This window comes from Rana temporaria, chromosome 11, assembly GCF_905171775.1.
Source record: "Rana temporaria chromosome 11, aRanTem1.1, whole genome shotgun sequence".
Lineage (NCBI taxonomy): Eukaryota > Metazoa > Chordata > Amphibia > Anura > Ranidae > Rana > Rana temporaria.
Window position 1 is genome coordinate 158,447,988 of NC_053499.1, and position 12,983 is coordinate 158,460,970.

Sequence of the window (12,983 nt, forward strand, 5' to 3'; positions counted from 1 at the left end):
GCTGCGCATGCGCCGCTGCAGTCAGTGGCGCATTGCGAGGGGAATATCTCCTAAACCTTACAGGTTTAGGAGATATTCTTTATACCTACAGGTAAGCCTTATTATAGGCCTTAATATAGGCTTACCTGTAGGTAAAAGTGGTAGTACAGAGTTTACTACCACTTTAAAGATCCCTCTCCTTGATGAGGACGGCGGGCCCCACCCCCCCCCCCCCCCCTTTCATACCTCACTCCTCGTTTGCTGCAGCTCTTGTTCTCGGGCGGTGAGGTCGGTTCGGATGTTCAGTATTGTCTGATCCCTGCTGGAGACCTGAATTATATGATAAGTACAGAGTTACTATGAGGTTTTGGCTTCATAAAGAACAGAAAGAATAGAATAAGAAGCTGTGATGGAGATGGACGGACACGGAATACATAAAGATGGATCTATTGAGCTACAATACAAAGCAAACCAATCCCATCCAATCACCTCTTTCTGGGCAGCTTTGTGCTTCTCATTGATGATGCCGAGATCTCGCTCCAGTCTCTCCACAGTGCCGGTGATCTGAGAGATCTCCTTCTCCCTCGCTCTCTGCTCCTCAGTCACAGCCGCTATCCCCCGTCTCTGCTCTTCCACCATTGATTCACACTGACTCAGCTGTTAGGAAGAAAGGAAAGTATGTGAATGATCAGCTATATGTCCGTTCCCAATCTGTGCACATCTTCAGCCTCATGAAAAACAATACCAATAAGGCCACTTTCACATTAATAATGCATATGCGTGGTGACCCTAACCCAGAACAGGCTGGATGACACCTTAGGGTCACAGTGCCTTGCTATACATACCTTGCTATATATATATATATATATATATATATATATATATATATACACATATACACACACACACACACATATATATATATATATATAAAACCATGCCCCCCCCCCAATGACGTCAGTTGTGACAAAACATGTAGGGGTGGAGTTTACGTATGTGCTGTCGCCACGCAACTCCTATCCTGCTGTGTGCACAAGCTGATTTTGCTTCCATGCTGCCTTTGGATTTTGATATGCCAGTTTTATTCAATGACATTGTGAGTAGCCTCAATCCCCCCCTTTTTTTTTAAATAAAGTTTTAAACAGATTTGCACCATGTGGATGCTCCTTTTCATTACATATCCGTGATGGGAATGTGTTCTTGCTTATCCACGGAGTTGCCATTTGAATTTGCTGTATGTTTGATCTTGTGATTGGATGGCATCTGCTACCTCTTATACACATTGGGCGTTTGTGACTCCATATTAGAGTCCTAGTATTCTGGTAAGAGTCCAACTTAATGCGGCGGTGGATCATGTGGTGAAATCATATCACTTATTCATTCTGAATTACAAGATCTTCATGGACACTTCTTTTGGATTCTTTTCACTTATGAACTTTTGTTCTACATGATTTTTTTTTACATTGTGTTTAGTATCACTATCATGGATCATCTACCTTGATTTTGTTCCTACTTTTAGACCCCTTTCACACTGAGGGCGCTTTGCAGGCGCTATAGCGTTAAAAATAGCGCCTGCAATCCGCCCTAAAAACAGCTGCTCTATTCACTCCCGTGTGAAAGCCGAGTGCTTTCACACTGGAGCCGTGCTCTGGCAGGGTATCAGAAAAAGTCCTGCCAGCACCAGCAGCTTCTTTAGAGCGGTGAACTCACCTCTCCTAATGCGCTCCTGCCCATTGAAATCAATGGGCAGCGCCGCTGTAGCTGCGCATTGCGGGCGGTTTTAAATGGTCACTAAAGGCAAATTTTTTTTTTTTAAATAACAAACCTGCGATACTTACCTCCACTGTGCAGCTCGTTTTGCACAGAGTGTCCCCTAACCCTGTCTTCTGGGGTCCCTCTGCGGCTGTCTCGGCTCCTCCTCGCAAAAGCTTTCTACCTTCATGCGAGAGAGCTCGCATGGTGGAAAGCTTTTGCGAGCGCGCTCCCGTGATACAGTGGCGGGCGTAGCCGCCGACTGTATCACGCGGCCCCGCCCCCCCGGCGCCATCCGCTGTGATTGACAGCAGCGCCAGCCAATGGCTGCGCTGCTATCAATCCGTCCAGCCTAGCCAATCAACGGCCAGGCTGGGAACCGAAGACCATGACATGGACGCGCCCGGGACTTTCGAGGGGTCAGGTAAGTAAAACTTATGGATGCATTAAGGTGAAAAAACATTTACCTTTACAACCCCTTTAACCCTTTCTCGGCCGCTAGCGGGGGTTAAAAGTGCCCCGCTAGAGGCCGAAACGCGCTGCTGGATTACCTGTGCTTTACATGTTTCGTGCTGCTCCTTTACTTCAGTCAGCTCCTGCTGGAGAGATGCAATATCTTTGTCCCTCTGCTCAATCTGTGGACACCAAGTAAGAGAAAGGAGATCTTTAGCACAAGGAGTTCATAGGTCACCAGAAGCAATGTATACAAGTACTCTGTACCTGGGATTCGGCCTCTCTGCTGCTCTCCTCTTTCTCCTTTGTGACCATTTCCAAAGCACTCTCAGATCTCTCCAGCTTTTCCTTGAGGGTCTGGATCTCCGAGTCTCTTCTGGTGATGTCGCTCTGCAGAGACTCCGTCTGCTGGATGGCTTCACTTAGACGCTCCTCGCCCTGCGATTTCTGCGAAGGTCAAAACACAAAAAACTCATAAATCAGTAATAGGAAAAAGAGACTGGGAGCTCAGAGGTGGACTCCCAGGAAAATGGTTTTTCAACCTTTTTAAACCACTTTCATTTCACACGGAATCCCTAGAAAACAATCAGGCCCCCGGCACGTGGGGCCGTCTAGCTGCAGCGCGTCCTTCCTGATGTTTAGGTGTGCCCAGGAGGGACATGTACAGCATCCAGCCCCGCTGCCTGTAGCCTGTCAAAGTCTATGGCAGGCTGCGGCTGGATGGCACTGAGCAGTGTACCAAGTGGTACCAGAGTTCAGGGCCCAAAGAATAACCTCCTGCGGTTGAGTGCGGTGCTTTATGGACTCTCTACTTATCCGGCTTAGAAGTAGTAACCTCGCATTACTATTACACAATTTATTGAATAATTGAAATACTCAAACACATGACATTAAATCGGAGTGCCACCCAAAATAGAACTATTGCTTTTTAGAACCCCCCCCCCCCCCCCCCGGTGTCACATTACCTTTCAGGGGGGAGGAGGGAGCAGATACCTGTGTAATACAGGTATTTGCTCCCACTTCCGGGCATAGATACCCGCGGGTGGCTCGGGTATCTACGTCACTTCCTTCGTCCCCCCCCCGCCGTCTTCTGGGAGACACACAGGTCGCAGAAGTCAGCAGGGACCAGTGGGATCGTGCAGCGCGAGTCGCGCATGCACAGTAGGGAACCAGGAAGTGAAGATGGCAGCGGCAGCACACGAGAACCGAGAGCGATAGATCGGCTTCGGGTGCTGACATCACGGGCGCCCTGGACAGGTGCGTTTCCATATTTTAAAAGTAAGCAGCTGCAGTATTTGGGGCCTACGCGGTAGTGTTACGCCGCCTTGTGTGGCTGAAGTGTTGGTCTGCAGACCAGTCCTCTAAAAAGGCCTTGGTGGACTTACCCTTTAAGGGTGAACGGCTTTTCGGGGCGTCCCTGGATGACATCATTAAAGATGCCATGGGAGGTAAGAGTACTCTACTCCCTCAAGCGGGTAAAGGTAAGGAGCCTCGCCGTAAGCAGGTGCCCTCCTTTACCGCCCCCAAGCGTTTTTTTCGTCCGCCCGGTGCGGCAGGTAAACGTCCTATATGGCAGTGTCCCTCCCGAGACTAGACTCTGGATCCACCCCTGACACCAACAGCAAAAGAATTTTGAAAATTTAGGTGGGAGGTTAAAGCATCAGCAGGACAGAGGGTGACAACACAAATCACAGGAAGTGAAGCAACAGATAAGTCACTGGGGGACCCTGGAAAACTTTGGATAATGAATTAAAGGGGTTGTAAAGGAAAACATTTTTTTTCCCTAAATAGCTTCCTTTCCCTCAGTGCAGTCCTCCTTCACTTACCTCATCCTTCCATTTTGCTTTTAAATGTCCTTATTTCTTCTGAGGAATCCTCACTTCCTGTTCTTCTGTCTGTAACTACACACAGTAATGCAAGGCTTTCTCCCTGGTGTGGAGAAAGCCTCTTGAGGGGGCGAGCAGGCAAGTCAGGACACTCTCTATTTTGCAGATAGAGAAAGGAGCTGTGTGTTAGTGGGCATCCTGACACTCCTGCTCGCTCCTCCCCCCTCAAGAGGCTTTCTCCACACCAGGGAGAAAGCCTTGCATTACTGTGTGGAGTTACAGACAGAAGAACAGGAAGTGAGGATTTCTCAGAAGAAATAAGGACATTTAAAAGCAAAATGGAAGGATGAGGTAAGTGAAAGAGGACGGCACTAAGGGAAAGGAAGATATTTAGGGAATTCTTTTTTTTCCCTTTAATTAACAAAAAAAAAAAAAAAGTGTACTACAGTGGAACCTTGGATTACGAGTATAATCTGTTCCAGGAGAATGCTTGCAATCCAAAGCACTGGCATATCAAAGCGAGTTTCCCCATAGAAGTCAATGGAAACTAAGATAATTCGTTCCGCATTGACTTCTATGGCATGCAATACCCCATGTGGCCAGAGGTGGAGGGGGGCGCAGGAGAACCTCGGATATACTCTGGGACAGCGCGGCTGATCTCAGAAACCCTCAGAAACAGAGTATTTCTGAGTGTTTCCAAGTATTTACGAACGGCTCTGAACCGTTCCAAGTGTCATCGGCGCCCCCCGCACCTCTGGGCAAATGCGGTACTGCACACCCCATTAGCTTGAATTCTGTTTGTTTTGCGAGACAACACTCGCAAACCGAGTCAGGATTAAAAAAAAAAAAAGGTTGCTCGTTATTTAAAACGCTCGTTAACCATGTAACTTGTAAACCGAGGTTCCACTGTATTTCCCAGTTACCTCCTTCTGAAGCTGGTGGACCTTGTTCATCAAAGAGTCCCGTTCCTCCTGTAACAATGAGATCTTCTCATGCGCGGTCTCTTGCTCAGACTCGCAGGTTGCAAGCTGGGCTTGAAGTCTGTCTGTGGCTCGGCTCTGGAGCTGAAACTAGAGAGACGTTCAGGATAAATGTATGAATGTACGATCGGCTTACATCATCTACCGGAGCTGGATTCCTTCTCCTGGTGTATGATAGCGCCAGCCATTACCTTCTGCTCCGTGTCCTCCTTCTCTATATGAAGATCTCGGATCTCCCTCTCTAGTCTCAGGATGGTCTCAGAGAGTGAAGACTTCTCGGCATGACGCAGCGTCACTTCTTCCTGAAGACTTCCCTTTGTGATCTCCAACTGCTGGACCTGGAAGGAAAAAAGTGTTGTACAGGAGACTTACTTAGAATGTAGTATGTTGGGATCAGGAAATTGAAGGCTAAACCTAACTAGTCTAAAATATGTTCCCTATGACCTTCCAACACTCACTGTTTGCCGACTAACCTGTGTAAGAAAGATGGATATACAGCACTTACCTATTTTTCAGCTTCTATTCTGGTTGTGTGATCCCCTGTGTCAGCCGGGAGAGGGGCCTCCACAACAGATTTACCAAAAGTCTGGAGCTTTGATGTCCCCCATAGGCTCTGTTGTCGGAGCTCCCTCTTCCCCCCTGCAGCTGCTGCTGACTGACGCAGGATCACATGACCAGACTGGAGTGGGTTGAAAATAGGTAAATATATACATCTTTCTTGCTCCCATTCTCCTGTTCTCCACGGGTCATCACGGCAACAGCGGCGGCTTCCCTTTCCTCCCTCCACCTTAGGAGCCAATCAGAATTCTTCTCTTTAGGGCCAATCGAAAAACTCGTCTTACACCCGTTCTTGATTGGCCGGATTGAGGGTCAGTGTTTCAACACCAAATATTCACTCACTGTTGTAACACACCTGGGCATTCTCGGCACCCCGATCCCACCCTATTTTGAAGCTTATCAGAGCCTCGGGCTCTAATCAGGTGCTTAAAATAACCAAAAACAGGACGTAATTAATGCGCCCGGTGCCTTGAAAAGGACACATGAATAGGGGGTGACCGCAGCGTCCATGGATAGATTCATGCTATGCATGAATCTATCCATTGCACATAGGGTGTTCCCTAGAGAGAGGGGGCGGCACCCGGGCGATGGACGGGCCGCCCCTGATGGCATTGCTTTGTCGCATGACAGGGGGAGGCGTCTGTGCACCCCCTAATGGACGGGCCGCCCCTGATGGCATTGATTTGTCGCATTACAGGAGGAGGCGTCTGAGCACCCCCTAATGGACGGGCCGCCCCTGATGGCATTGCTTTGTCGCATGACAGGGGGAGGCGTCCGTGCACCCCCTAATGGACGGGCCGCCCCTGATGGCATTGCTTTGTCGCATGACAGGGGGAGGCGTCTGGGCACCCCCTAATGGACGGGCGGCCCCTGATGACATTGCTTTGTCACACTATTGCTGACCAATCAGAATAATCTGTAATTGAGAGATTCTGTGATAACATTCAGTACATCTGCAGTGTAAGTACCTTAAAGGATTGAACAATAATTCCCACCTTGTCTTCTGCATTTTGCAGCTGCCTCTTCATAGTCTGCACTTCTCTGCGCAGGCGCTCCAGCTGCTGCTCCTTCTGGCTTAGCTGAAACAGATAAAACATTTGTCAGTAACACAGAAATTGACTTTTTAGGTCACATGGTGGTCCCTGAGCACATACCTTACTTTCCACCACAGTATTGTGCTCTCCTAAGGTTAGGCTCTGAGTCTCCAGCTCGGCATGCAAGGCTCCAGTCTCCTTCTCCAGCCGCTGACTGTGCTCCTGAAGTCGCACTTTTTCCTCTTGGAGTTCCTGCACCGTCTGCTCCAGATTCACAAGCTTAGGAGGAATGGGGGGACAACATTAGATAAAAACTTACAGCAAAGCTTTACAACACCCAAAAGTGATACTTCAGATTATCTATAAAGCAGCCCAGAGGAGTCCATTTTTTTCTGGTTCCCATATCCACACATTGTAGGTGGATGGGGGAATCCTTCCCATTGAGTTGTTGTATTCTGAGAGCAGGGAGACTCTCCGCCGTCAGAATGCGCTGATCAGCTTTGCAGGCTGCAGCACCGATCGAGCAGGGACAATCCAACAGGGTGGTTGTACAGGAGTTAATCAGCAGGATGACTTCTGTACAACTAGGGTGCTCATACATCCGGGGCCAGTACAAGAAGTGTACGGGAAAGATGGCTGCCCTGGGCGCAATGGTTTACTGTAGGGATGGGGGGCGCCCCTCTTGTTATAAGGCTGACAGGAGTATTGACAACAGCATCACTACTTCTGTCAGCCCAGCGCTGGGAGCAGCAAGGAGAGGAGGAGAGAGCCGAGAGGGGGTGCGGGGTTTTGTTCTCGCTCCCGTTCCTCCTTCCTGAAATTGCAGTGCTCCTCTATTAACAAGCAGGTGGTGGTGGTGATGGTGTTCACAGGAGCTGCACTAGGATTCCCTAAGCTTGTACATCATGTATAGGGGGGGGGGGGGCATCTTTGTCCAGGGCGCTGGGTGACCTTTTACTGACACTGCATACACGAATCGACATTCGACCTCTCCCTCTGCTGAACGGACCCATTTTAATCCATGTACGGTATGGCTTTAGGAACTCCAGAGACAACACCTCCCTACTATAAATCCTGACTCTGGCAAAGCAGAATAAACATTGTACTTATTAAAACCACATCAAGATCTTATGCCCCAGATGATGTCAGTGTGGACAAAACGCGTCGGGTCGTATTGAGCCTGCTCCATGTCATTGCGCTGTTTGGATTTCCTATGCGATCACGTTTTATTTCAAATGAAATGCCTACGACATCAGATTTGATGTAAGTTTTCTACTTTTTTAATAAATGCGGAGGCCTTCTGTTTTTTATGGAATTCAAATCTAAAGGGGCTGCACATAGTGGAATATCCTGGTGACCAGGGGCGGCCCATCCATAAATGGTGCACAAGCGCCCCCCCAAATCTATCATAGCCTTCTCTATCCATGCCTCCAGCCCCTTTCAGGAAACCGGTGAATAGGCTTCAATATAGGATGGGCTCGGGTTGCAAACAAGCTGGATCGAATGGGTTCAGGCATAACCCATCTGGGGGCCCATGTAATAAAAAAATGATGGTTTATTAGTGCTTTAATAGCATTGTGTACATTACGGAGATAACAGGAGGTGTTCTGGCACTGACCTGTTCCCTGGCTCTGTGAAGACTCTCCAGTGTGCCGCGGTGCTCCCTCTGCAGTTCTGCATTCTTCTTCTCCTGCTCCAGAACACGTTGCTGCAGCTCCATTGCTTCTCTCTGACAGCTGCTGTATCTCCCCCGCAGAGAGGCAGCCTCTGCCTGTGTCCCCTGCAGCTCCTCCTGCATGGTACCCACCTGGAAGGACAGAGTGACATCATGAGCCAAGGGTGTGCAATAACCACCAACCAATCACAAATCAGCTTTTATCTGTTCTTTTTCAAAAACAGTGCAGCCAGCTGGCCCTCCTGCTCCTTTATCTTCCTTTGGCCAACTAGGACACCCGACTGTGATGAGCCAACAGGAAGGTGCGGGAGAGACAGAGAAAAAGCAAACCCACAACTAGAAAATTTTAAAATTTGCATATTGAGGTTTTCTGGGATTTAAGGATCTCAGGCGTTTCTGAAGCTCTACAAATGTGCGTAAAGCCATGCTGGCCCCGAAAGCCGTTTAAGGAAGCTAAATTCCTTTGGCATCTAAATTGTTATACCCATTATATGTGCATCTAAAATCCATTAGTTCTTCCTTTATCCAATTCACGTTATGAAAAAATACACAAAAATACAATAAAGAACCAGCGCAATGGATTTTTTTTCCAGGTTTTACCCAGTGGGCAGGACAAGGTGTGTGGCCAAATGCTGATCGACAAGCTACAGATAAGGAATACCATTTTATCCTGCATGCTTGTTTTGGGTCTGTGACTCTAAAGCCTTGTGCACACGCTCAGTTTTCTCGGCAAGAACCAGCAAGAAAACTGCTGGCAGAGCTTTCTTGCTGAATAAACCGAGCATGTGTATGAGGCTTTGAGGTTTCTCGTCAAGAAAACTGCCCAGAATCTCGACGAGAAAAAATAGAGAACCTGCCCTCTAGTGTTTTCCTGCTGAGAAACCCGAGCGTGTGTATACTTACCTGTCTCCATGGAAACCCGAGCATTCTCGAAATGACTTTGACGCATGTGCGGTAGCTTCCAAGGCATAAGTAGGGTGTAGCAAGATGGCGGTGACGGCATCGAATGTGACGAGCGCATTCTCGTCGTAGTCGATGACGTCACCGCGTTTGTGCCATTCAAAAGAACGGCGGTGTCTGTACACTCGGCTGGCAAGAGATTCTTGCTAAGAATCTCGTCAGGAAAAAAAATTCTGACAAGTCGCGCTCCACTCTGTTCAATGGAACCGTTCTAAAAGGAGCGACTCAAGTCGCTCCGACGTAGAAAAAGGTTCTTGCGCGACTTTGGGGGCAACTTGCATTGACTTCAATTCAGAAGTTATTCTGCAAGTCGCCACTAAAGTCGCCTTGCCGAGTCGCCCCCAAAGTCGTGCCGCCCCGGTGTGAACCTGGGTATGAGGTATTGAAGTCAGACAGAACTAGGAAGACTGCATTTTCCAAAAGAGACCAGCAATGGCCGCTCCGGTACTTTAAGGACCAGTTCACACCAGACGCAGTTCAGTTCCGTGTGCTTTTTTTCTGCACAAAATGCATGCACAGCGTTTTCCATGTATTCCAATGGCTCTAGTTCACACCATGCAGTCCGCTTCTGGTCAGTTTCTTCACCGAAAACTGAGTGCATGGTGTGAACTAGAGCCATTGGAATACATGGAAAACCCTGTGCATGCTTTTGTAGTGCAGAAAAAATGCGCAAGGAACTGAACAGAACTGCGTCTGGTGTGAACTGGCCCTAAAGATGATATTTGTCAGTATTCCTCAACAATTCCTTCCAAACCTTCCACATACAGCCGCAATATATGGACCTGCCTAGCAGAAGACACCGGCAGGCAAACATGTATATCTGAATATATATAATATAATCACCGTGAACATCTCGTCCTGCAGCTCTGCCCTCAGTCGGTGAATTAACATGAGATGTTCCCTTTCTGTACTCTCTGCTCTTAGTAGCTGATCTTCTAGCTGCTCTCGGTGATGTTGGTCCCATGACGTCTGGACAGGTTCTTCTCTCGGGATGTACAGAGATCCTTCTCGAAGTTTATCAATCTGCAGAAAAACCGCGAGATCTCAGCAATGGACAGACACTAGAAGATCTCTTACCGTGTCTGAATAGGCTCCGGTCACAGCCAACCCTTACCTCGGTCTCCAGTTCCCGCTGTCGCACTCTCAAGGCGTAGTTCTCCCCTTCCAGCTGGGACATGCGCAGGTTACATTCAGACAACTGTAAATGGGACATAAAGAATAATGTTAAGTGAACCCATCGTCACATTACCACCTTAACAGCTCAATCTCTGTATTGGCGGACCATACTAAGCCAAGCAGGGCAATAACTTCTACACAGGATGTGGAAACATTGGAAGAAGATCTGAACAAATTAATGGGGTGGCAACTACATGGCAAATGAGGTTCAATGTAGAACATTTTTAAATAATGCATTTGGGTGCCAAGAATAGGAATGCAATCTATTCACTAGGGGGTGAACCTCTGGAGGGGAATCTAGGATGGAAACAGGCCTGGGGGATCCTAGTAGATGATAGGCTCAGCAATGGCAAGTAATACCAAGCTGCTGCTAACAAAGCAAACAGAATATTGGCATTAAAAAGGGGATTCACTTGAGAGATAAAACGACAATTCTTCCGCTCTACAAGACTCTGGTCCGGCCGCATCTGGAGTATGCCGTCCAGTTCTGGGCATCAGTCCTTAGGAAGGATGTAATGGAAATGGAACGAGTACAAAGAAGGGCAACAAAGCTAAGAAAGGGAATGGAGGATCTCAGCTATGGGAACAGACTACAAGCATTGAACTTATTCTCTCTGAAGAGGAGACGCTTGATAGAGGATAGGATATCGATGTACAAATACCATACTGGTGAGCCTAGCATAGGGAAAAAGCTTTTCAATGAAAAGGGAATTTAAAAAGACACGCGGCCATTCACTAAAATTTGAAGAGAAGCGGTTTAACCTTAAACTGTGTAGACTGATAGGAGGTTTGAATTCCGCTTTAAGCCCAGGTTCACACTGGGCTGCGGGAGTGGAGCCTTGTGAGTTCAGCTGATTTCACTCCCACCTGCCAGTCCCGATTTCAGAGACATCTTCGCGGGCCGAAATCGCAAAAAAAAAAGGATTTTTGTACTCACCGTAAAATCCATTTCTCTGAGTTCATAGACGGACACAGCCTTCATTGACCTTAGGGTTATGCTTCTTCCTACCAGGAGATCTCCTGGTAGGAAGAAGCATAACCCTAAGGTCAATGAAGGCTGTGTCCGTCTATGAACGAAAGAGAAAAAAGGATTTTTGTACTCACCGTAAAATCCATTTCTCTGAGTTCATAGACGGACACAGCCTTCATTGACCTTAGGGTTATGCTTCTTCCTACCAGGAGATCTCCTGGTAGGAAGAAGCATAACCCTAAGGTCAATGAAGGCTGTGTCCGTCTATGAACGAAAGAGAAAATACTTTTTGAAATCAGTGCAGCGCCGCGGAGGCGGCGTATCACCAATTAGGATGGTGCAATTTCCGGCAGTGTGAACCAGGGCAAAGGCTGTCAGCAGATTGGCCTCTAAAAACTCAGCAGTGCCTAAACATTGAGAGCAACTGAGCATGTGCAGAGGGAGACAGTGTATTAGTGGATTGTACACAATATAGGCACTTATTTTATGTTTTACATAGCTATACCTGCAAAGGGGACCGCCCCGAAGTGATCTAGCAGGACTCAATTTCCCGACTAAAGTCCCACTTTGAGTAAACTAACTAGCATGTGGCCAGCTGAAGACACATAATTTGCTGTAATATTTTGTTCTATTTGTGAAAATGTGTCACATGACCCAAACAACGCATGCGTAATGCTTTAGTGCAGGGATATGCAATTAGCGGACCTCCAGCTGTTGCAAAACTACAAGTCCCATCATGCCTCTGCCTCTGGGTGCCATGCTTGTGGCTGTCAGAGTCTTGCTATGCTTCATGGGAGTTGTAGTTCTGCAACAGCTGGAGGTCCGCTAATTGCATATCCCTGCTTTAGTGTATTGAGCCCACTGAGAACTGAGCTGCGATTTGTAATAGTATATTGCAGGATAACCACATAACGCTGTAGCCGCACTCCGTTATGGATGGGGTGCTGACATTACCTGTCGATGGGCCTCATCTCTTTGGGTAGAGGAGATATTCAGGTCTTTATGAAGCTGTTGTATTCGGACATGTCTCTGCTCCAGCTCCTCCTGCCTCTCCTTCAGTTCTCTCTGCAGCCTGTAAAGTTGCTGTTCCTGAACATCAAGCTGAAAAATAGTTACAAAGTTAGTCAGGTTGAAAAAAGACATCCAGTTCAACCGTAAAAATAAATAAAATTAAAAAAATATCGTACAATCCCATACACCCAATTCTATACCCACAGTTGATCCAGAGGAAGGCGAAAACCCCCAGCAGAGCATGATCCAATTTGCTACAGCAGGGGAAAAATTTCCTTCCTGATCCCCCGGGATGCAATCAGATTTTCTCCGAATCAACTCTACCTATAAATCTTAGTACTCAGTTATATTCTGTACATTTAGGAAAGTATCCAGACCTTTCTTAAAGCAATCTACTGATCTGGCCAGAACCACCTCTGGAGGGAGTAACAGAATGGCCCGTGATACCCAGAGGCTCTTGAAGGGTGTGGGGTACTCCTGTGCCAGCTTCACCAATGACTCTTGTGTTTAGAGTCATCCTATGTCCAATAGGGGCATAGGATGACTGAGAAATTATATCATGAATTACATGAGATGGGACAATAATGATAATTCATGTGTTGCAGGATA

At 47.6% G+C, this 12,983-nt stretch overlaps 1 protein-coding gene across 3 annotated transcripts in view; it reads right to left on the reverse strand.

The window, feature by feature from the left end:
• Nucleotides 1–12,983, reverse strand: part of PMFBP1 (polyamine modulated factor 1 binding protein 1) — a 48,878-nt gene that overhangs the window by 23,878 nt on the left and 12,017 nt on the right. For all 3 annotated transcript variants that reach the window (XM_040329547.1, XM_040329545.1, XM_040329546.1), the window contains exons 8-19: nucleotides 12,318–12,464; nucleotides 10,332–10,415; nucleotides 10,061–10,240; nucleotides 8,201–8,389; nucleotides 6,703–6,861; nucleotides 6,544–6,627; nucleotides 5,182–5,328; nucleotides 4,934–5,080; nucleotides 2,452–2,631; nucleotides 2,283–2,366; nucleotides 469–636; nucleotides 226–309 (exon numbers count right to left, since the gene is read on the reverse strand). In XM_040329547.1, coding sequence (XP_040185481.1) covers nucleotides 226–309; nucleotides 469–636; nucleotides 2,283–2,366; nucleotides 2,452–2,631; nucleotides 4,934–5,080; nucleotides 5,182–5,328; nucleotides 6,544–6,627; nucleotides 6,703–6,861; nucleotides 8,201–8,389; nucleotides 10,061–10,240; nucleotides 10,332–10,415; nucleotides 12,318–12,464 — 1,653 coding nt within the window. The remainder of the gene's footprint in view (nucleotides 1–225; nucleotides 310–468; nucleotides 637–2,282; nucleotides 2,367–2,451; nucleotides 2,632–4,933; nucleotides 5,081–5,181; nucleotides 5,329–6,543; nucleotides 6,628–6,702; nucleotides 6,862–8,200; nucleotides 8,390–10,060; nucleotides 10,241–10,331; nucleotides 10,416–12,317; nucleotides 12,465–12,983) is intronic.